The following is a 21,189-nucleotide window of genomic DNA, read 5'->3' as shown; positions in this document are numbered from 1 at the left end:
GAGAAACTTCCTGACAGTGAGGACAATTAGCCAGTGGAACAACCTGCCTCCAGAAGCGGTGAATGCTCCAACACTGGAAGTTTTTAAGAAGAGACTGGACAGCCATTTGTCCGAAATGGTGTAAGGTTTCCTGCCTGAGCAGGGGGTTGGACTAGATGACCTCCAAGGTCCCTTCCAACTTTTTTTTTATTTTTATTATTATTATTATTATTATTATTATTATTATTATTATTATGGGAGGGAGGGAAGGAGGGAGGGAGGGAGGGAGGAGATGGGAAGGAGAAGGAAGAAAGGAGATGGGAATGAAAAGGAAGGAAGGAAGGAAAAAAATGGGAGTGAAAAGGAAGGAAGGAGATGAGAATGAGAATGGGAAGGAAGGAAGGAGATGGGAAGGAGAAGGAAGGAAGGAAGAGGGGAAGGAAGGAAGGAAGAAGGGAAGGAAGGAAGAATGGAGGCAGAAGAGGAAAGGAGGGAGGGAAGATAGGAGGAAGATTTTTCAAACATTTCCATAACCTCAAACAGGTTCTTAGAATAGAATAGAGCTGGAAGGGACCTTGGAGGTCTTCTAGTCCAGCCCCCTGCTCAAGCAGGAGAACCTATACCATCTCAGACAGGTGACTGTCCAGTCTCTTCTTAAAAAACCTCCAGTGATGGAGTGCCCACGATTTCTGGAGGCAAGCTGTTCCACTGGATGATTGTCCTCACTGTCAGGAAGTTTCTCCTTAATTCCAGGTTGCTTCTCTCTTTGATCAGTTTCCATCCGTTGTTTCTTGTACTGCCCTCTGGTGCTTTGGTCAACAACCTGGCCCCCTCTCCTTTGGGGCAGCCCCTCAGATACTGCAATACTGCTATCATGTCGCCCCTGTTTCTTCTTTTCTTTAGACTAGCCAAACCCAAGTCCCGCAGCCGTTCTTTGTATGTTTCAGTCTCCAGGCCTTTGATCATCTTAGTTGCTCTTCTCTGAATTTTTTCCAAACTCTCAACATCTTTTCTGCGATAGGGTGACCAAAATTGGCTGCAGTATTCCAGGTGTGGCCTCACTAGGGTTTTATAAAGCGGTACTAATGCTTCGCGTGACCTTGATTCTATGCCTCTGTTTATACAACCCAGGATTAGCTTTTTTGGCAGCTGCTGTACACTGCTGGCTCATGGTCAAGTGATCGTCCACTAGGACTCCAAGGTCCCTCTCACAGTGGCTGTTTTTGAGCCAGGTCTTGTCCAGTCTTTTCTTGCACCTTTTGTTTTTTCTGCCTAAATGTAAAACTCTGCTTTTCTCCACATTGAAACTCATTTTGTTGGACAGGGTCCATTGTTCAAGTTTGTCAAGATCTTTTTGGATCCTGAGCTTATCTTCTGGGGTGTTGGCTACTCCTGCCAGCTTGGTGTCAGCTGCAAATTTGATGAGTTCTCCTTCAATTCCCTCATCTAAGTCATTGATGAAGATATTGAAGAGTACTGGGCCTAAGATGGAGCCTTGTGGTACCCCATTGCTTACTTCTCTCCATGTGGATGTAGTGCCGTTGAGGACTACTCGTTGAGTACGGTTTGCCAGCCAGCTGCAGATCCATCTGGTGGTGACTTACGACCGTTTTTCACACTTATGACCGTTGCAGCCTCCCCACGGTCACGTGATCAAAATTCAGACGCTTGGCCACTGACTCGTGTTTATGACGCTTTCATGCGCCCGGGGTCATGGGATCCCCTTTTGCGACCTTCTGACAAACTAAGTCAATGGGGAAGCCAGATTCGCTTAACGACCGTGTTACCAACTTAACAACAGCAGTGATCCACTTAACAACAAGAAAGGCCGTAAAATGGGGCCAAACTCACTGAACAAACGTCTCACTTAGCAGCAGAAATTTTGGGCCTAGCTGTGTTCGTAAATTGAGGACTACCTGCAGTAGATCAAGATCTCTGCTATCCTGGGCGAATCTTTCCTTCCCCAAATTAAAATAAATTTTCAAAAAAACAACCCCTCAGAAACTGCCAGATCGAAGTCACAACATCCAGATTAATTTGGGGCTTTTGCTGAAAATCTCCCTTGATCCGGGATGAGATATTGAGCCTTCCTGAGGAATTTTTTTCCCCCTTGAATGATTTTCGGGGAATCCAGTCGCGAAGGTATAAAGTCAGAAGCATGCCGTTGTGTTATTTCCCCTGGGACCCCAAATTCGAGCTGGTTGCGGTGCTTAACAATTCTATTACATCCTTCAGGAGGAAGAGCAGAATATGAATTATGCAGCATATTATAATAAAAAAAAAACAATTTGCATGGGCGAGTGAAGAAGGATATCTAAATTAAGCAGACCTCTTGAATCCTCGTGTGTTAATTAGTTGTTGCATTATGAACAACCGCCTTTCGGTTTGAAATGTTTGTTCCTGGTCCTTTGCCGGCTTGGCTTTAAGGGATTTTTTTTATTGCTCATTAATTTGATCAAACCTTTGGGAGGATTTTACGAGACGGTAGGTAGGGTGTCACTGTCACGATAGGCGGAAAATAAATTGAACGAGCGAAGGAACAAATAAATACATTCAACATGCGCTTTGGTCAGGGGTAGGCAACCTTGGCTCTTTTATGACTCGTGGACTTCAACTCCCAGAATTCCTGAGCCAACATGGCTGGCTCAGGAATTCTGGGAGTTGAAGTCCACGAGTCATGAAAGAGCCAAGGTTGCCTATTCCTGGTGTAGGTAGACCTTAACATAGATATCAAGGTAATGATTTAAAAGCTAGCCAGCTGATGTAATGTAAGCTGTAATGATGGGAATGACTCAGCAGGGTCTGTGTCCCTTTAAGAGCCAGCAGGGTCTGTGTCTCTTTAAGAGCCTCTGTATAAAAGGGAAGGCTCCGCTGATGTGTTCTCTCTCTTCCGCTTCCTGCTGTAACCGATGTGTGTTGGATCCTGCTGTATTAACACATGTATGTATATTGTTCCTGGTGTACGATATTGTAGATAGTGTAAGATAAACCACCATTTACTATAGACCACTGTTTACTGTGTTTACTCCTGGGTTATCTCGCGCAATAAGACTATGCACGTTCTAACAATAGAAACATTCGTTTATTGACCGTTTGAAGTTAGAATGACACTGAGAAAGAAGTGACTTATAAGGTTCTACATTTAGGCAAGAAAAACCAAATGCACAGGTATAGTATAGGGGGTACCTTGCTCAGTAGTAGTAACTGTGAGAGGGATCTCTGAGTCCTAGTGGACAATCACTTAAATAGGAGCCAGCCGTGTGCTGCAGCTGCCAAAAAAGCCAACACAGTGCTGGGCTGCATTAACAGAGGGATAGAATCAAGATCACGTGAAGTGTTGATAGCACTTTATAATGCCTTGGTAAGGCCACACTTGGAATACTGCATCCAGTTTTGGTCACCACGATGTAAAAAAGATGCTGAGACTCTAGAAAGAGTACAGAGAAGAGCAACAAAGATGATTAGGGGACTGGAGGCTAAAATATATAAGGAACGGTTGCTGGAATTGGGTCTGTCTAGTTTAACGAAGAGAAGGACGAGGGGGGACATGATAGCAGTGATCCAGTGTCTCAGGGGCTGCCCCAAAGAAGAGGGAGTCAAGCTATTCTCCAAAGCGCCTGAAGGCAGGACAAGAAGCAATGGATGGAAACTCATCAAGGAGAGAAGCAACCTAGAACTAAGTAGAAACTTTCTGACAGTTAGAACAATTAACCAGTGGAACAACCTGCCTCCAGAAGCGGTGAATGCTCCAAGACTGGAAGTTTTTAAGAAGAGACTGGACAACCATTTGTCTGAAATGGTGTAGGGTTTCCTGCCTGAGCAGGGGGTTGGACTAGATGACCTGCAAGGTCCCTTCCAACTTTATTATTATTATTATTATTATTATTATTATTATTATTATTATTATTATTATTATTATAACTGATTTTCACATTAAAGCCGTGTGATCAAAATTCAGACACTTGCAACAGGCGTGTATTTATGACTATTGCAGAAATGGAGTAACTGTAGCAAAAGGAAGCAGAGGTAGGACGTCTGTGGAGATTGTCAGTCATCCCGGTCATGGTTGTCCCGAAGGTGCTTTTTCAAGAGGCAACTGGACTTTCTTTGTTCTTCTTTGAAGATGTTTCGCTTCTCCTCCCAAGAAGCTTCTTCAGCTCTGCCTGGGTGGTGGAGAATGGAAGGATTTATACTCCTTGCAGACAGCTGGTCGTTTGCCTTCTTTTAGAGAGTCCTTGAGGCCGCTTGGAGATTTATCCATGATATGGGAGAAGAAACCCATCAGGACAAGAGTCAGCAGCCCATCTGCATTTAAAAGACAAAGGCCACACAGAAAGCAACGCTCCAGCAAGCCGCAAATGCATCACACAAGCAGCCCAATGTGTTCCACATCGTGTGCTTGCTTACTCTCTTATCATCCCTTCCTCTCCAATCTCTTCATTCTGCGAGTGAGGGGGGGAAAGAGAAAAAAATTAAGTTAGACGATGAAAAGATGGCTTGCTTGTTTGTTTTCTTCACCTGCCCCATAACCTCTCCGTTCTGGAGGAGGGTGGACGCGAAAACAACAACAACCCAAGCTATCTCTTCAGGCAATCTCTCCTGTGCTTGACCTGTTTCCCCCCCCCCTTTTTTTTAAATGTGAGCAACTGTGAAGTGATGAACGTTGTGTGAAAAATCCTAACTACACCTACAGGGGTAGAACTAGAGGTGACAAATGAGGGGAAAGTTGTTGGAGTAATTGGGGAGCAGATCGTCGGAGGTGGAGAAACGGTGCACTTTTGTTGGGAGAAATAGAATAGAATGGAGCTGGAAGGGACCTTGGAGGTCTTCTAGTCCAGCCCCCTGCCCAAGCAAGAGATCCTATACCCATAGCAAGGGAATCTGTAACAAGAAAGAACAGCAGCATGCTAGGATTCATAAGAAATGTGCGGAAAATAGAAAAGCCAGCATCATAATCCTTTAGTAGAAACTGCTGAATAGAAAACATCTGGGATATACAATGTAGATAGTCCTCAACTTATGACCGGAATTTAGCCAACATTTCTGTCACTAAGCCAGAAAATTGCTCAATTTTGTCCCATTTTATGACCTTTCTTGCCACAGTTGTTAAGTGAGGAACCCGGTTGTTAAGTGAATCCGGCTTCCCCCCCATTGACTTTGCTTGTCAGAAGGTCACAAAAGGGAATCAGGGGATCTCCAGGACGCTGCGACGGTCATAAATACGAGTCAGTTGCCAAGCGTGTGAATTTTGATCACGTGACCATGGGGATGCTTCAGTGGTCATAAGTGTGAAACATGATAAGTCACTTTTTTCCAGTAATGTTGTAACTTAGAACGGTCACTAAATGAATGATTGTAAGTCAAGGACTACCTGCGTGAGTTCTTTATAAAAATAATAAAGGCAGGATAAGAATAATTTTGTTTTTAAAAAAGCAAAATATTCAGCAGTCCTTTTTTGCAACTTGGGCTGATTTGCGCAGACCCAGTTAAACTGCTGGGTGAAGCTCATCTGGATTTCCGTTTCATTTTTTGCGTGAAAGTCTTCATTTTTTCCCCCCAGCTGTGGTAGAACGTTCTCATAGATTGATAGATTGTCATTTTGACGCGGTCTTTCTATTTTAATCCTTCGTGGCAGAGAGTGTGCATCTGTTCGAAGGCCTTGTGTTGCTTTTCATCGCAGTGCAGAAAGGCCGATAAATCAGAGTGGCCGGATACGAGACAGGCAGCGAATAAATTTTATAGTAATAATAAAAAATTGTCCTTCGAAGTGGCCAATCCCCCACCCAACAGGATAAAAAAATGCATTAACATTTATTTATAAGCTGTGGTTTATTTTATTCATTTTTAGTCAAGGTTTCTGTAAAACAGGGGTTCCCAACCTGTGGGCTATGGCCCACTACTAGGGCGTGGCTGCTTGGCTACTGGGCTGCGTGAAAGGATGGCCAATGGACATGCACACGTGCATGTACTCAACCCCCCACACACTCGCGCTAGCAGTGCCCCAAGCATCCCGCCGTTGCTAGCACCACCCCGCCCTGAGCGTCCCACCGGCACTAGCGCCGCCCCGAGCATCCCGCCGTTGCTAGCACCACCCCGCCCTGAGCATCCCACCGGCACTAGCGCCGCCCCGAGCATCCCGCCGGTGCTAGCACCACCCCGCCCTGAGCGTCCCACCGGCACTAGTGCCGCCCCGAGCATCCCGCCGGTGCTAGCATCACCCTGCTCTGAGCTCCCATTGGCACTAGCGCTGTGTTGAGCATCCCACCGGTGGTAGCACCAATCCGCCCTGAGCGTCCTACCTGCACTAGCGCCACCCCGAGCATCTCGCCGGTGCTAGCACCACCGCGCCCTGAGCATCCCACCAGTTCTAGCGCTGTGCCGAGCATCCCGCTGATGCTAGCACCACCCCGCCCTGAGCGTCCCACTGGCACCAGAGCTGCCCGAGCATCCCATCGGTGCTTACACCACCCCACCCTGAGCGTCCCATCGGCACTAGTGCTGCACCGAACATCCCGCCAGTGCTAGCATTGCCCTGCTCCGCCCTTGAGTGTCCCACCGGCACTAGCGCCATGCCGAGCATCCCACTGGTGCTAGCACCACCCCGCCACCGAGCATCCCACCGGCACTAGTGCTGCCCCATTTGCACCACTTGCGCCCACGCAGCCTTGTTTGCATGTGTGCCTGCGCTCATGTGTGTCTGTTTGCATGTGTGCATGCGCTCGTGCTCAGCCCATTTGTGCGCATGCACAGGGGGGTCATTTTTGCGTGCGCACGGGCATGGCCCATTTGTGCTCACACCTGTAGTGGTGCCTGCCTCCTTTTCCGGGTGGCCAAAACAAAAAGGATGGACATCTTTGCTCTAAAATATTGAGGGAAGTATGTGTTTGGGGGAAAAGTCTGCTAATTCACTGAGTGCAGATAGTCCTCGATTTACAGCATTCGTTTAGCGACCGTTCCAAGTTACAACAGCACTGAAAAAAGTAACTTAGGACTGCTGTTCACACTTACGACCGTTGCAGCCTCCCTGCGGTGATGTGATCAAAATTCAGACGCTTGGCAACCGACTCATATTAAGGACGGCTGCCTGGAGTTGTGCGATCCCTTTTGTGACCTTCTGACAAGCAAAGCCAACGATTCGCTTAATGACCGCACGATTCACTTAACGACTGCAGTGATTCGCTTAACAACAGTGGCAAACAAGGTCGTAAAAGGGGTCAAAACCCGCCTAACGTCTGCCTTGCTTAGACAAAGGCTCAGTTGTGGCCGTAAGTCGAGGACTACCTGTCTATGTTTGGGCCCAAAAAGCTGCTAATTAACTGAGTAAATTAATTTGAGTATTCGGCAGTCCTCTCCAGCCGGGAAAAACCATGATATTAAATCAATCAATAAATAAAAATTCCTCCCGCCCTTCAGAAGCTGAGTGGTGGAGTTAATGAGCACATATCAGCCACTTTATCTTCCTGACATGTCTTGAAATAGGTTAAGCCAAGGGACGGTGACACGCTTTGAAGTAAATTAATAGGAATGTTCGGGAGGTGAGCGAAAATAACAAAGGGTAGGTAGAACAATCACAGCCCAGCCAACTCTGACATGCTTGTTTAAACAAAATTACTTGTCATTAATAATGGAAGCTTCCCTGCCTTCCCTCTGTCTCTGTTTCTCAATGAGTCAGTCTTATCTCGACCCTCCCTGGGACCTCCAGAAGATCAGGTCGGGGAACGAGTTCGTCTTCTTGGAGATGATGGTAAAGTCTGTCCGCCGACAGTTAGAGTTAGTCTTGTGACCCTCCCTGGAACCTCCAGTAGATCAGGTTGGGGGACGAGTTTGTCCTCTGGCAGATGGTAAAGTCTGTCCACCGAGTCAACCTCAATCGGAATAGAGCTGGGAGGGACCTTGGAGGTCATCTAGTCCAACCCCCTGCTCAAGCAGGAGACCCTCTACTACCATTTCAGACAGGTGGCTGTCAAATCTCAATCAGTATAGAGCTGGGAGGGACCTTGGAGGTTTTCTAGTCCAGCCCCCTGCTCAAGCAGAAGACCCTCTACTACTATTTCAGACAGGTGGCTGTCAATCTCAATCAGAACAGAGCTGGGAGTGACCTTGGAGGTCATCTAGTCCAGCACCCTGCTCAAGCAGGAGACCGTCTACCATTTCAGACAGGTGGCTGTCAATCTCAGTCAATCAGGAGGCCCTATACCTTTTCAGATGGATGGCTGTCCAGTTTTGGGGATTTTCCCCCCCTTTCTTTCTATTCTATTCTACCGATTTAAAGTTTACCCCATAGAACAGTGGTGGCGAACCTATGGCACGGGTGCCAGAGGCGGCACTCAGAGCCCTCTCTGTGAGCATGCGCACCGTCGCCCCAGTCCTAGGCCTTCAGCGGGGTTTTATAAAACCTTTTCTCTTTAGGCCTCCACCCCCATGTGCAAAAAAAAAAAAAGGTTCAATCACTCAGTCAATTTCAACTTCTCGCGGGAAACAAAAAAGATCTTGCAAAGTTGGAATTGATTGATTGAACTTTTTAGTCCCACCCAGTCTGCCGTTACCACTGCAGTCAAGCCCACCCAATTGGCCACACCTACCCAATGGGCCACACCCACCCAATGGGCCACACCCACCCGGCACCCAACGATGCATAAGTGGGTTTTGGATTGCAGTTTGGGCACTCGGTCTCTAAAAGGTTCGCCATCACTGCCATAGAAGAAAAGAATCAGTTCCGCAAATGTTAATAAATCCTGATTCAAATGTTTATTTCAAAAGGGAATCCATCTTCTTAAAGAGGAGGCCGCCCGGCTGTTAAGTGAATCACTGCACTTGATAAGTTAGTAATTCGGTCGTTAAGTGAATCTGGTTTTCTCATTGAGTTTGAGTGTCAGAAGGTCACAAAAAAAGGGATCACGTGACCCCGGGACACCGCAACTGTCATAAATACGAGTCAGTTGCCAAGTGTCTGGATTTTAAATCACGTGACCACGGGGAGGCTGCAAAGGTCATAAGTGTGAAAAATGGTCCAAAGTCACATTTTTCAGTGCCCGTTGTAACTTTGAATGGTCAATAATAATAATAGTAATAGTAATATTAATAGTAATAGTAATAGTAATAGTAATAGTAATAGTAATAGTAATAATAATAAAGTTGGAAGGGATCTTGGAGGTCATCTAGTCCAACCCCCTGCTCAGGCAGGAAACCCTATACCATTTCGGACAAATGGCTGTCCAGTCTCTTCTTAAAAACTTCCAGTGTTGGCGCATTCACCACTTCTGGAGGCAGGTTGTTCCATTGGTTAATTGTTCTAACTGTCAGGAAGTTTCTCCTTAGTTCCAGATTGCTTCTCTCCTTGATTAGTTTCCATCCGTTGCTTCTTGTCCGGCCTTCAGGCGCTTTGGAGAATAGCTTGACTCCCTCTTCTTTGTGGCAGCCCCTGAGATATTGGACTACTGCTATCATGTCCCCCCCTCGTCCTTCTCTTCATTAAACTAGACATACCCAATTCCAGCAGCCTTTCCTTATATGTTTTAGCCTCCGGTCCCCTAATCATCTTTGTTGCTCTTCTCTGTACTCTTTCTAGAGTCTCAGCATCTTTTTTACTAAACGAACAGTTGTAAATTAAGGACTACTTACCTGTATTTGCTGCGTAATTCCGCAGGGGCGGCTTCATTCTGGCACCGTCGTGTTTTGCTGCAGACTTTGTGTCCTTTGCAAATGCCAAAAGAAAGAAAATGTACAGCTGGAACCAAGAAGTTGCCAAGAATTAGGCTATCCTAAAAAAGAGAACTAAACTTTTTGTAAAAAAAAAAAAAAAAAAGACATAACCAATCAGGATCCTATGCAAAACCCTGCATGGGGTGGATTGTGAAAGTAAGGGGGGAAAAAATGGTAGTTAAGGAGAGTGGAATAGGATTCCCGGCCTTTTAAAACGTCTCCGTAACTCAGCACGATAATAATATATTGCTGGCATTCGGTGGAATTGCTGCTGTGGTTTATTTCCTGGCGTTTCTCTTCTTCTTGGAAATAAGCGTCAGACCGGCCCCAGTATGATTCCTTAGGAAAGGAAGACCCTCAACTCCCATTTGGTTGAACTGAAAGGTCCTTTTTTACTAAAAGATGGCTGGTTGCAGAAGAATCAGGCTAGAACTCAAATTTTCCCGTGCCGAAAGAGTGACATGACAGCAGTATTCCGGTATTTGAGGGGCTGCCACAAAGAAGAGGAGGGAGTCAATTTATTCTCCAAAGCAAGGCTTTTCAACCCGTGGTACGGGTACCACCTGTGGTACATTGGCACCTGGCAGGTGGTACGCGACCATCCTAGAAAAGTGGTAGCGGGGGAGGGGAATGAGCTGAACCGGTGGCAGCACCGCACAAGCCTGAGCGAGAGACGGCTGGAGCTGCAGGGCTGTCAGGGCTCAGCGGAAGCGCCAGGATCAGTGCCGCTTTCCAGCTGATCGGCGCTTCGGGGATGTCAGGGTTCAGTGGAAGCGCCAGGATCAGTGCCAGTCTCCAGCTGGAGCTCAGCACTGATCCTGGTGCTTCTGCTGAGCCCAGAAGAAGCGCCGATCAACTGGAATGTTGCAGCCTGTCCAGGGTCTTGTGATTTACATTCAGATGCTTGGCAACTGATTCATATTTATGACGGTCACAGTGTCCCAGGGTCATGTGAAGTGACCAAAACCTGCTGCAACCACCCAGCAGACGGGGGGAATAAAAACCAAACACCCCCCCACCCCACACCCCACCAATCCTCAACAGAAATGCTCACAACAATGAAAACCTCGGACAGGAGGAAGAGCGCCACCGGGTGGGCAGGCAGGTGTCTTACCCGGCTTTGGCTTGGGGGGCACTTTTTTCAGTGCCATCGTAACTTCGAACAGTCACTAAGCGAACTGTTGTAAGTCGAGGACTACCTGTACTTCATCACTTTTTCCCTTTTTTTTTGGTCATCAAGTTTTTGACACTTGGCTAGGCGACTGGTGGCACTCGGATATTGCCATATCCTAAAAGTGGTACAATGGGTGAAAAGGTTGAAAAGCCCTGCTCCAAAACACCAGACGGCAAGACAAGAAAAAACAGATGGAAATGAATCAAGGAGAGAAGCAACCTGGAATTAAGGAGAAACTTCCTAACAGTGAGGACAATCAACCAGTGGTTAATTGTTCTCACTGTCAGGAAGTTTCTCCTTAGTTCTAGGTTGCTTCTATCTTTGATGAGTTTCCATCCGTTGCTTCTTGTCCTGCCTTCTGGTGCTTTGGAGAATAGCTTGACTCCCTCTTCTTTGGGGCAGCCTCTGAGATATTGGAAGACTTGCTATAATATCCCCCCTCATCCTTCTCTTCATTGAACTAGACCAGTGATGGCGAACCTTTTAGAGTCCGAGTGCCCAAACTGCAACGCAAAACCCACTTATGCATTGTCGGGTGCCGGGTGGGTGTGCCCATTGGCTGGGTGTGGCCCATTGGGTGTGACCCATTGGCTGGGCGTGGCTGCAGTGGTAACGGCAGACTGGGTGGGACTAAAAAGTTCAATCAATCAATTCCAACTTTGCAAGATCTTTTTTTTCCCGAGAAGTTGAAATTGACTGATTGATTGAACCTTTTTTTTTTTTGCACACGGCGGCGGAGGCCTAAAGCGAAAAGAGTTTATAAAACCCAGCTGAAGGCCTAGGACCAGGGCGACGGCGTGCATGCCCACAGAGAGGGCTCTGAGTGCCGCCTCTGGCACCCGTACCATAGATTCACCCCCACTGAACTAGACATACCCAATTCCAGCAACCGTTCCTTATATGTTTTAGCCTCCTGTCCCCTGATCTTCTCTGCACTCTTTCTGGAGTCTCAATATCTTTTTTACATCGCGGTGACCAAAACTGGATGCAGGATTCCAAGTGTGGCCTTACCAAGGTGTTGTAAAGTGGTATTAACTCTTCCCGTGATCTTGATTCTATCCCTCTGTTAATGCAGCCCAGCACCGTGTTGGCTTTTTTGGCAGCTGCAGCACACGGCTGGCTCCTATTTAAGGGATTGTCCACTAGGATTAACAATAAGTATTATATACTAACACTGAAGCAGTAGGAATGAGCTTAAATGGACTCCAGAAGATGGTAGAGGACAGGAAGGCCTGGAGTAACGTTGTCCATGGGGCCGCGATGGATCAGACACGACTTCGCAACTAACCACAAATTATATACTAAGCATTAACACTAAGAAATAAACAGGATGAGTTTATTCCTTTTCTCTTTACCCAGAGAATTGAATATGCTATTAAACTATGGTTTTCTTAATCATGATGGATAGAAATGGACTATAGAAGCAACTATAAAAAAACCTATTCTGATTCCCAGTGTACGGAAACCTAAATTATCTCAGTACTCCTAACACTGCTGGCCCAAGCAATTAGATCAAACAGCAAGAAACGGTTATGAATTCCACATTTTGAGAGCCAGTTTGGTACAGTGGTTAAGACACGAGCTTAGAAACCGGGAGACGGTGAGTTCTAATTCGGCCTTAAACATGAAAGCCGGCTGGGTGACTTTGGGCCACTCACCAGGAGACGGTGAGTTCTAGTCCTGCCTTAGCCATGAAAGACAACTGGGCGACTTTGGGCGAATCACTAGGAGACAATTGTTTTAGTCTCGCCTTAGGCATGACAGCTGGCTGGGTGAGTTTGGGCCAATCACCAGGAGACGGTGAGTTCTAGTCCTGCCTTAGCCATGAAAGCCAACTGGATGACTTTGGGCCAATCACCAGGAGACGGTGAATTCTAGTCCTGCCTTAGGCATGAAAGCCGGCTGGGTGACTTTGGGCCAATCACCAGGAGACGGTGAGTTCTAGTCCTGCCTTAGCCATGAAAGCCAGCTGGGTGACTTTGAACCAGTCCCTCTCTCTGAGCCCAACCTACCTCACAGGGTTGTCGTCGTGGGGAAAAAAAGGAGTAGGAAGGAGTATTCCGTGGGTTTATCTCCTTGAGTTCTTTATAAAAACAATGAAGACGAGATTAAAAACGGCTAAACAATAAATGAAATCAATAAAACATAGGACCGTCCTTTTGCAACTTGGGTTGATTTGCCTGGTCCCACTTGAGTTGTTTGGGGGGGGGGAAGTGGGGTATAAATAAATAAATAAATTTTAAAGCAGTACTACTTTTCCTTGGATTCCCGGTAGGGATCAGGTGAGCCGTCTTCCCGTTCTCGTTCCAGAGGTTATTAAAGGTGGAGCCGTTTCAGAAAGCCTCCTTGATTTATCCTGCCGTCTTTTAATTTCTACTTTTATTGTTGACATGCTTACTATCTGGTGGTGCTGCGTTTATCACTTTTATGGACGATTGCTGCCATGGAGGCTTTAATTGTATTTTTTTTTTTTTTTTTTGCTGTTCGACATAACACAACGAGAGTGTTTGATTGCGGTGGGATAGAAACGTGAGACATAAATAAACAAAACGTGATTGCAAATCTAAACGCGGGGATAACGTGTTTTGATTTATTACCTTTGAACTTTCCGCAGCCACATGATTTTGTGGACTTTGTTTCTTGAATTAGACAAGAGAACGTGTTTGAGGGTAATCGATCATATCAGACAACTAATTCCGTGGTCCTATCTTCGGTCCTCTGTCACTTAACATCATGGCGGAATCGGTACCTTCGGTAACCCACTAAAACCTGGTTACAGCGGGAGAGGTTGAGTTCTAGTCCCGCCTTAGACATGAAAACCAATTGGGTGACTTTGGGCCAATCACCAGGAGAAGGTGAGTTCTAGTCCCATCTTAGACATGAAAGCCATTGGGTGATTTTGGACCAATCAATAGGAGAGATTGAGTTCTAGTCCCACCTTAGACATGAAAGCCATTGGGTGACTTTGGGCCAATCACCAGGAGAGGGTGAGTTCTAGTCCCATCTTAGACATGAAAGCCAGTTGGGTGACTTGGGGCCAATCACCAGGAGAGGTTGAGTTCTAGTCCCGCCTTAGACATGAAAACCAATTGGGTAACTTTGGGCCAATCACCAGGAGAGGGTGAGTTCTAGTCCCATCTTAGACATGAAAGCCATTGGGTGATTTTGGACCAATCAATAGGAGAGGTTGAGTTCTAGTCCCACCTTAGATATGAAAGCCATTGGGTGACTTTGGACCAATCAGCGGGAGAGATTGAGTTCTAGTCCCACCTTAGACATGAAAGCTGGCTGGGTGACTTTGGGCCAATCACCAGGAGAGGGTGAGTTCTAGTCCCATCTTAGACATGAAAGCCATTGGGTGATTTTGGACCAATGAATAGGAGAGATTGAGTTCTAGTCCCACCTTAGACATGAAAGCCATTGGGTGACTTTGGACCAATCACCAGGAGGGGGTGAGTTCTAGTCCCACCTTAGACATGAAAGCCAGTTGGGTGACTTTGGGCCAATCACCAGGAGAGATTGAGTTCTAGTCCCACCTTAGACATGAAAGCCATTGGGTGACTTTGGACCAATCACCAGGAGGGGGTGAGTTCTAGTCCCACCTTAGACATGAAAGCCAGTTGGGCGACTTTGGGCCAATCACCAGGAGAGGGTGAGTTCTAGTCCCACCTTAGACATGAAAGCCAGTTGGGTAACTTTGGACCAATCACCAGGAGAGGGTGAGTTCTAGTCCCACCTTAGACATAAAAGCCAGTTGGGTGACTTTGGGCCAATCACCAGGAGAGATTGAGTTCTAGTCCCACCTTAGACATGAAAGCCATTGGGTGACTTTGGACCAATCACCAGGAGGGGGTGAGTTCTAGTCCCACCTTAGACATGAAAGCCAGTTGGGTGACTTTGGGCCAATCACCAGGAGACTGTGAGTTTTAGTCCACCTTAGGCATGAAAACTCAACTAGATGGTGAGTTCTAGTCCTGCCTTAGGCGGATGTCTTTGGGCCAATCACCAGGAGACATAGTGAATTATAGTCCCGCCTTAGGCGTGAAAGCTGTCAGGGTGACTTTGGGGCGGTAACTGAGCCCAGTCCACCTCACCGGATTGTTGTTCTGGGAAAAATGCGTAGGAAGGAGTATTCCCTGTCTTTGCTGCCTTGCGTTATTTATAAAAGGAATAAAAGCGAGATATGAACAGACTGTTTTATTTATTTTTTCCTCCCCAGGCGAACAAACTGAGGACCAAAACTTTGCGGAATACATTAAACCCCACTTGGAATGAAACCCTCACATACTACGGGATCACAGACGAAGATATGATCCGCAAAACGCTCAGGTGAGTCTGTGACAGCCTCAGGGCAGGTAGACCAGACGGGAAACACCATCAGGTGAGCTAATTCCGCTTTATTATAAGGCTAGTGTCAATGCTGCTAACATCGGATGTTTTGCACTGACAACAGATGGAAATGTAGCCCTCTTTTTCCCTTTTGCTTTTTAAAGTTAGATGATACTGGGAGGAGGGGGGATGTGAATAGAGTCTAGCTAGACATAACAACACTAAACTCAGCGTGAGAATCAAGGTTATTGAGCCCAGAGCTGATAAAGAATTGGCCTCCGGGCTTCAAGCTAATTGGGGAATGTGATTTATGACTATTACTTAGAGGAGGGAATTGTGCTTTGATACTATGTGCCCAGGGGAGGGGAATTCAGTTTTTGGCTTCGATTATGTAGTGCCGATATTATGCTACTCGAATAAAAAATTCTTTAAGGTAAACAATGCCTTGAAGTTCTTTTGAAGAGTTTCATCTGTCGGAACCATGACAGTTAGGGGAACAGAATCTCTCAAGTCTCTTTTGCAGCCTGAGAAATTAGGGAGAAATGTTTTTCTCGCCATGCACATGTATACATCACCGGAACTAGACTTGTGTTGTTTCTCTGTGTCATATAATATATGTCAGTATGCAAAATTCTGTATTTATTTATTTATTTTTGTCGTAGTTATGTAGTGTATATCAGAGGTGGTGACCCTCTGAGAGCTGTATGCAACGAAATTTCATTTTAATGTCCACCGATTAGTGCAGGGCTTTTCAACCAGTGGTACGGGTACCACCTGTGGTACATTGGCAACTGGCACCTGGTACGTGACCATCCTAGAAAAGTGGTAGCGGGGGAGGGGAATGAGCTGAACCGGTGGTAGCACCGCACAAGCCTGAGCGAGAGACGGCTGGAGCTGCAGGGCTGTCAGGGCTCAGCGGAAGCGCCAGGATCAGTGCCACTTTCCAACTGATCAGCGCTTCTTTGGGGCTGTCAGGGCTCAGTGGAAGCGCCAGGATCAGCGCCAGGCTCCAGCTGGAGCTCGGCTCTGATCCTGGTGCTTCTGCTGAGCCCTGAAGAAGCACCAATCAGCTGGAAAGCAGCACTGATCCTGGCGCTTCTGCTGAGCCCAGTAGAAGCGCTGATCAGCTGGAATGTTGCAGCATCTCCAGGGTCTTGTGATTTACATTCAGATGAAAACCTAGGACAGGAGGAAGAGCGCCGCCGGGCGGGCAGGCAGGTGTCTTGCTCAGCTGTGGCTTGGGGGGCACTTTTTTCAGTGTCATTGTAACTTCGAACAGTCACTAAGCGAACTGTTGTAAGTCGAGGACTACCTGTACTTTATCACTTTTTTCCCTTTTTTTTTGGTCAAGTTTTTGACACCTTGCTAGGCGACTGGTAGTGCTCGGATGTTGCCATATCCTAAAAGTGGTACAATGGATGAAAAGGTTGAAAAGCCCTGGATTAGTGTACATTCAAAGTGACAATAAAGTTGTTCATTATTCATTATTCATTATTCTATTTGTTTTCTGAGTCTCTTCGTCTGTCCGTTATGCAGCTGAGGGCTGGTCTATCTCTTATCTGATTATTCCCTAGGCAGCATTACTTCCTCCTGTATGCCAAGGTCATTCCCACATACCATTGCAAATAGCCTTTGACTTACGACCACAATTGAGCCTGAAATTTCTGTTGCTAAGTGAGACAGTTGTCAGCTGAGTTTTGCCCCATTTTATGACTTTGCTTGCCACCGTTGTTACATAAATCACTGCAGTTGTTAAGTGAATCTGGCTTCCCCAATGACACTGTTTGTTAGAAATTCGCAAAAGGTGACCCAGGGACGCCGCCACGGTCATAAATATGAGTCAGTTGCCAAGGAACACTGCCACGGTCATAAATATGAGTCAGTTGCCAAGTGTCTGAGGTTTGATCATGTGACCAGAGGGATGCTGCAACAGTTATACAGTAAGCGTGAAAAACGGTTGTAAGTCACTTTTTTCAGTGCCGTTCTAACTTTGGATGGTCACTAAATGAACTGTTGTAAATTGAGGACTATTTGTACTGTCAGAGCCCCGTTTGGCTTGCACAACTGTTGGCCGAGCCTGGCTTGCGAAGTGTTTAAATCTCCCTTTGATGGTGTAGAAAGAAAAAAAAAATTCATCAGGGTCCAGTCCAAGCCGGGAATAAACAAAATGGAGACTGCTTTAGAAAGAAGGTTGCAGTTTATTGAAGAGGAGAGCCAGACAGAAAGATGGCTTTGGGGAAACTGACCACATGTAGCAGGGAATGGTGGGTTTTTATACCTTCTGGGACTTTTGAGGTTGTTTCCTGTTCCTGTTTGAGGCTTTGTATTTCCTGTGTCATGTATTTCCTGTGTCATGTAAAAAAGATGTTGAGACTCTAGAAACAGTACAGAGAAGAGCAACAAAGATGATTAGGGGACTGGAGGCTAAAGCATATAAGGAACGGCTGCTGGAATTGGGTATGTCTAGTTTAACGAAGAGAAGGACGAGGGGGGACATGATAGCAGCCTTCCAATATCTCAGGGGCTGCCCCAAAGAAGAGGGAGTCAAGCTATTCTCCAAAGCGCCTGAAGGCAGGACAAGAAGCAATGGATGGAAACTCATCAAGGAGAGAAGCAACCTAGAACTAAGGAGAAACTTCCTGACAGTCAGAACAATTAACCAGTGGAACAACCTGCCTCCAGAAGTGGTGAATGCTCCAACACTGGAAGTTTTTAAGAAGAGACTGGACAGCCATTTGTCTGAAATGGTATAGGGTTTCCTACCTGAGCAGGGGGTTGGACTAGATGACCTCCAAGGTCCCTTCCAACATCATCATCATCATCATCATCATCATCATCATCATCATCATCATCATCATTATTATTATTATTATTATTATTATTATTATGACCTGAGTATTGGTGGGTTAATCCTATTATGTTCCCAAAGGTCATGTCTTTTACAGTTTGGGTAGGGTATGTAGATTTTAGGTGTCTTTGTCTTCCTAATCTTCTAGCTTTCTGACTCCAATCTTCCTGAATGGATTATTACATCTGCATTTCTAAAAGCTGGCCTGATTTCTGCTTGGGGCATAGAGACTAGGGGTGGTGGTGGTTTCTGCCTAAGATTTTCTATTATTCCTTTGGGGAAATATATTCTGCCTTTTAAATATTCCCCAAAATATTTCTTTCTCTGGGGGGCTGACTTCCCACAATGGACTATTTCTGACCAGTGGCTAGCCATTTTCCCAAAGCGTAAAATATATTTTTCCCGACAATCTCTGAGCTTAAAGCCGATTTATCTTCCCTTTCCCCAGCCAATTACTTAACATATTTTTCCCCTCTTTCTCGTCTCGGTAAATTCTCAGCTTTAGCAAAAAAACCCAAAAACACCCCCCTAACTTGTCTTACCTGGAAACACGCTGGGGCGATTCTCGGTGCCCAGTTGTTGAAAATGCAAATGAGTAATTCAGTTTTGATTAGCTTGTAACTCTGGAACATCCTAATCTAGCAATTGGAAGGAGGACGGCTGGATGCCGTCAAAGCCGCGGTGACTTGATTTTAATTTCCACGGGATTTTCATTTTTAAACTGTCTCTCTGCTTTGTGTTTTTATTAGGCTGTTTAAGGATGGAAATGTTTTCAGCAGAGAAGGAAGTAATAAAATACAACTCAGGGGTTTAAAACGAAGTCATAAAAATGCCAGTCAGGGATTTGGAAATGTCAAGGAAATTATCACTTGCTAATATAGTATTACTTAGCTGTAAATAATTGAGGCTGCCTCAGAGTCCCCTCGAAGCAAGAAACGAGGAGCATATCACTGTAAATGTAATAATAAATTAAAAAAGTAAAACACTTGAGTATATTATACAGGTAGTCCTCGGCTTACGACCACAACGGAGCCCACACTATCTGTTGCTAACTGAGACAGCTGTTAAGTGATTTTTTGCCTCGTTTTAAGACCTTTCTTTGCCACAGTTGTTAAGTGAATCACTGCCGTTAGCAACATGGTTGTTAAGTGAATCTGGCATCGACATTGCTTGTCAGAAGGTCGCAAAAGGGGATCACATGATCCCAGGACACTGCAACCGTCATAAATATGAGTCAGTGGCCAAACATCTGAACTTGGGTCACGTGACCAAGGGGGACGCTGCAACGGCTGTAAGTGCGGAGAAGGTCATAAGTCCCTTTTTTTCCAGTGCTGTTGTAACTTTGGACGGTCACTAAACGAAACTGTTGTAAGCCAAGGCCTACTTGGGCTTAGTGGTAAATCACTGAGGCCTCTCAGAGTCGCCTCACACCTCAAGATTTGCAGAAGCTGTAAATTTAATGATAAATAATAATAATAAGCTGCTGCAAGAAGATCGCACAGACTGACTACAAGCAGCGGCATGACAAAGTAGCAACAATGGTGCATTGGAAGATCCGCAAGAAATATCATTTGCCTGTAAGCCAGAACGGGTGGGATCATAAAATAGAGAAAGCCATAGAAAATGATAAAATTAAACTGCTCTGGGACTTCAGAATTCAAACAGACAAGCACCTGCCACATAACACCCCGGACTTAACAATTGTTGATAAGAAAGACAAAAAAGTCTGGATAGTAGACGTGGCAGTGCCTGGAGACGGCAGAATAGACGAGAAAGAACTGGAGAAGATAACAAAATACAAAGACCTACAAATAGAAAGAGAAGGACTGTGGCAAAAGCAAGCAAGGGTAGTACCAATAGTAATAGGCGCCTTGGGTGCAATCCCAAAACAACTGGAGCACCACTTGAACACCATCATCGGCATTGACAAATTCGCTATTAGTCAATTGCAAAAGGCGGCCTTACTAGGAACTGCTTCCATCCTGCGACGAGATCTGTAATACCATCAAACATCCACATCTGCCTATCCCAGGTCCTTGGGAAGGACTCGATAGGTAGACAAAAATGCCAAATCCAGTCTGAACATCTGGCTGACTGTGCGATGATCAATAGTAATAATAATAATAATGATAATAAAGTTGGAAGGGACCTTGGAGGTCATCTAGTGAAGTCCAACCCCCTGCTCAGACAGGAAACCTGAAAAAACAACAACAACTGAGTACTGGATATTATCCAGGTATCACTTTAAGAGATTAAGAATTCCGGAGAGGTTGCGATGAATTTTTAGGTGTGAATAATGCGATGTTCGATTTAGTGCAGATTGTAAATTAACACCAGGAGGTGTTTAACGTGACCCAAATCCACTTAATGTGCAGCTGTGGATGGGGATTTTGAGGCCGCTAATCTTCTCCTTCGCAAAATGGCGGAAAAACAAAACCTTGTCAGAGGAAAAACAGCACAGTTAGTCCTCGGCTGACGACCACAGTGGAGCCCAAATTTTCTGTTGTTAAGGGAGACATTTGTGAAGTGAGTTTCGCTCCGTTTTAGGACCTTTCTTGCCTCCGTTGTTAAGTGAATCACTGCAGTTGATAAGGGAGTCACACGGTCGTTAAATGAAGCTGGCTTCTCCCCCATTGACTTTGCTTGCCAGAAGGTCGCAAAAAAGGGGAATCACATGACCCCGGGATGCTGCGACCGTCGTAAATACGAGTCAGTTGTCTAGCGTCTGAATTTTGATCACGTGCTACAAAGGTCGTAAGGGTGAAAAACAGTTCTAAGTAATAACAACAACAACAACAACAACAACAACAACAACAACAATAATAATAATAATAATAATAATAATAATAATAATAAAGTTGGAAGGGACCTTGGAGGTCATCTAGTCCAACCCCCTGCTCAGGTAGGAAACCCTATACCACTTCAGACAAATGGCTGTCCAGTCTCTTCTTAAAAACCTCCAGTGTTGGAGCATTCACCGCTTCTGGAGGCAGGTTGTTCCACTGGTTAATTGTTCTAACTGTCAGGAAGTTTCTCCTTAGTTCTAGGTTGCTTCTCTCCTTGGTTAGTTTCCATCCGTTGCTTCTTGTCCTGCCTTCAGGCGCTTTGGAGAATAGCTTGACTCCCTCTTCTTTGGGGCAGCCCCTGAGATATTGGA

General features: G+C 45.8%; 1 protein-coding gene across 1 annotated transcript in view; it reads left to right on the top strand.

The window, feature by feature from the left end:
- The window catches only part of LOC107299133 (double C2-like domain-containing protein beta), an 87,194-nt gene extending 72,006 nt beyond the window's left edge, over positions 1-15,188 (top strand). The window contains exon 4 of the mRNA XM_015828500.1: positions 15,075-15,188. Within this exon, the coding sequence (XP_015683986.1) occupies positions 15,075-15,188 (114 nt within the window). The remainder of the gene's footprint in view (positions 1-15,074) is intronic.
- Positions 15,189-21,189: the final 6,001 nt, after the last annotated feature.

The sequence above is a fragment of the Protobothrops mucrosquamatus genome, unplaced genomic scaffold (assembly GCF_001527695.2).
Source record: "Protobothrops mucrosquamatus isolate PMUCROS unplaced genomic scaffold, P.Mucros_1.0 scaffold4586, whole genome shotgun sequence".
In the NCBI taxonomy this organism is placed as follows: domain Eukaryota; kingdom Metazoa; phylum Chordata; class Lepidosauria; order Squamata; family Viperidae; genus Protobothrops; species Protobothrops mucrosquamatus.
Note: the sequence above shows the minus strand (reverse complement) of the source record. Positions and strands in the feature narration are given on the sequence as shown.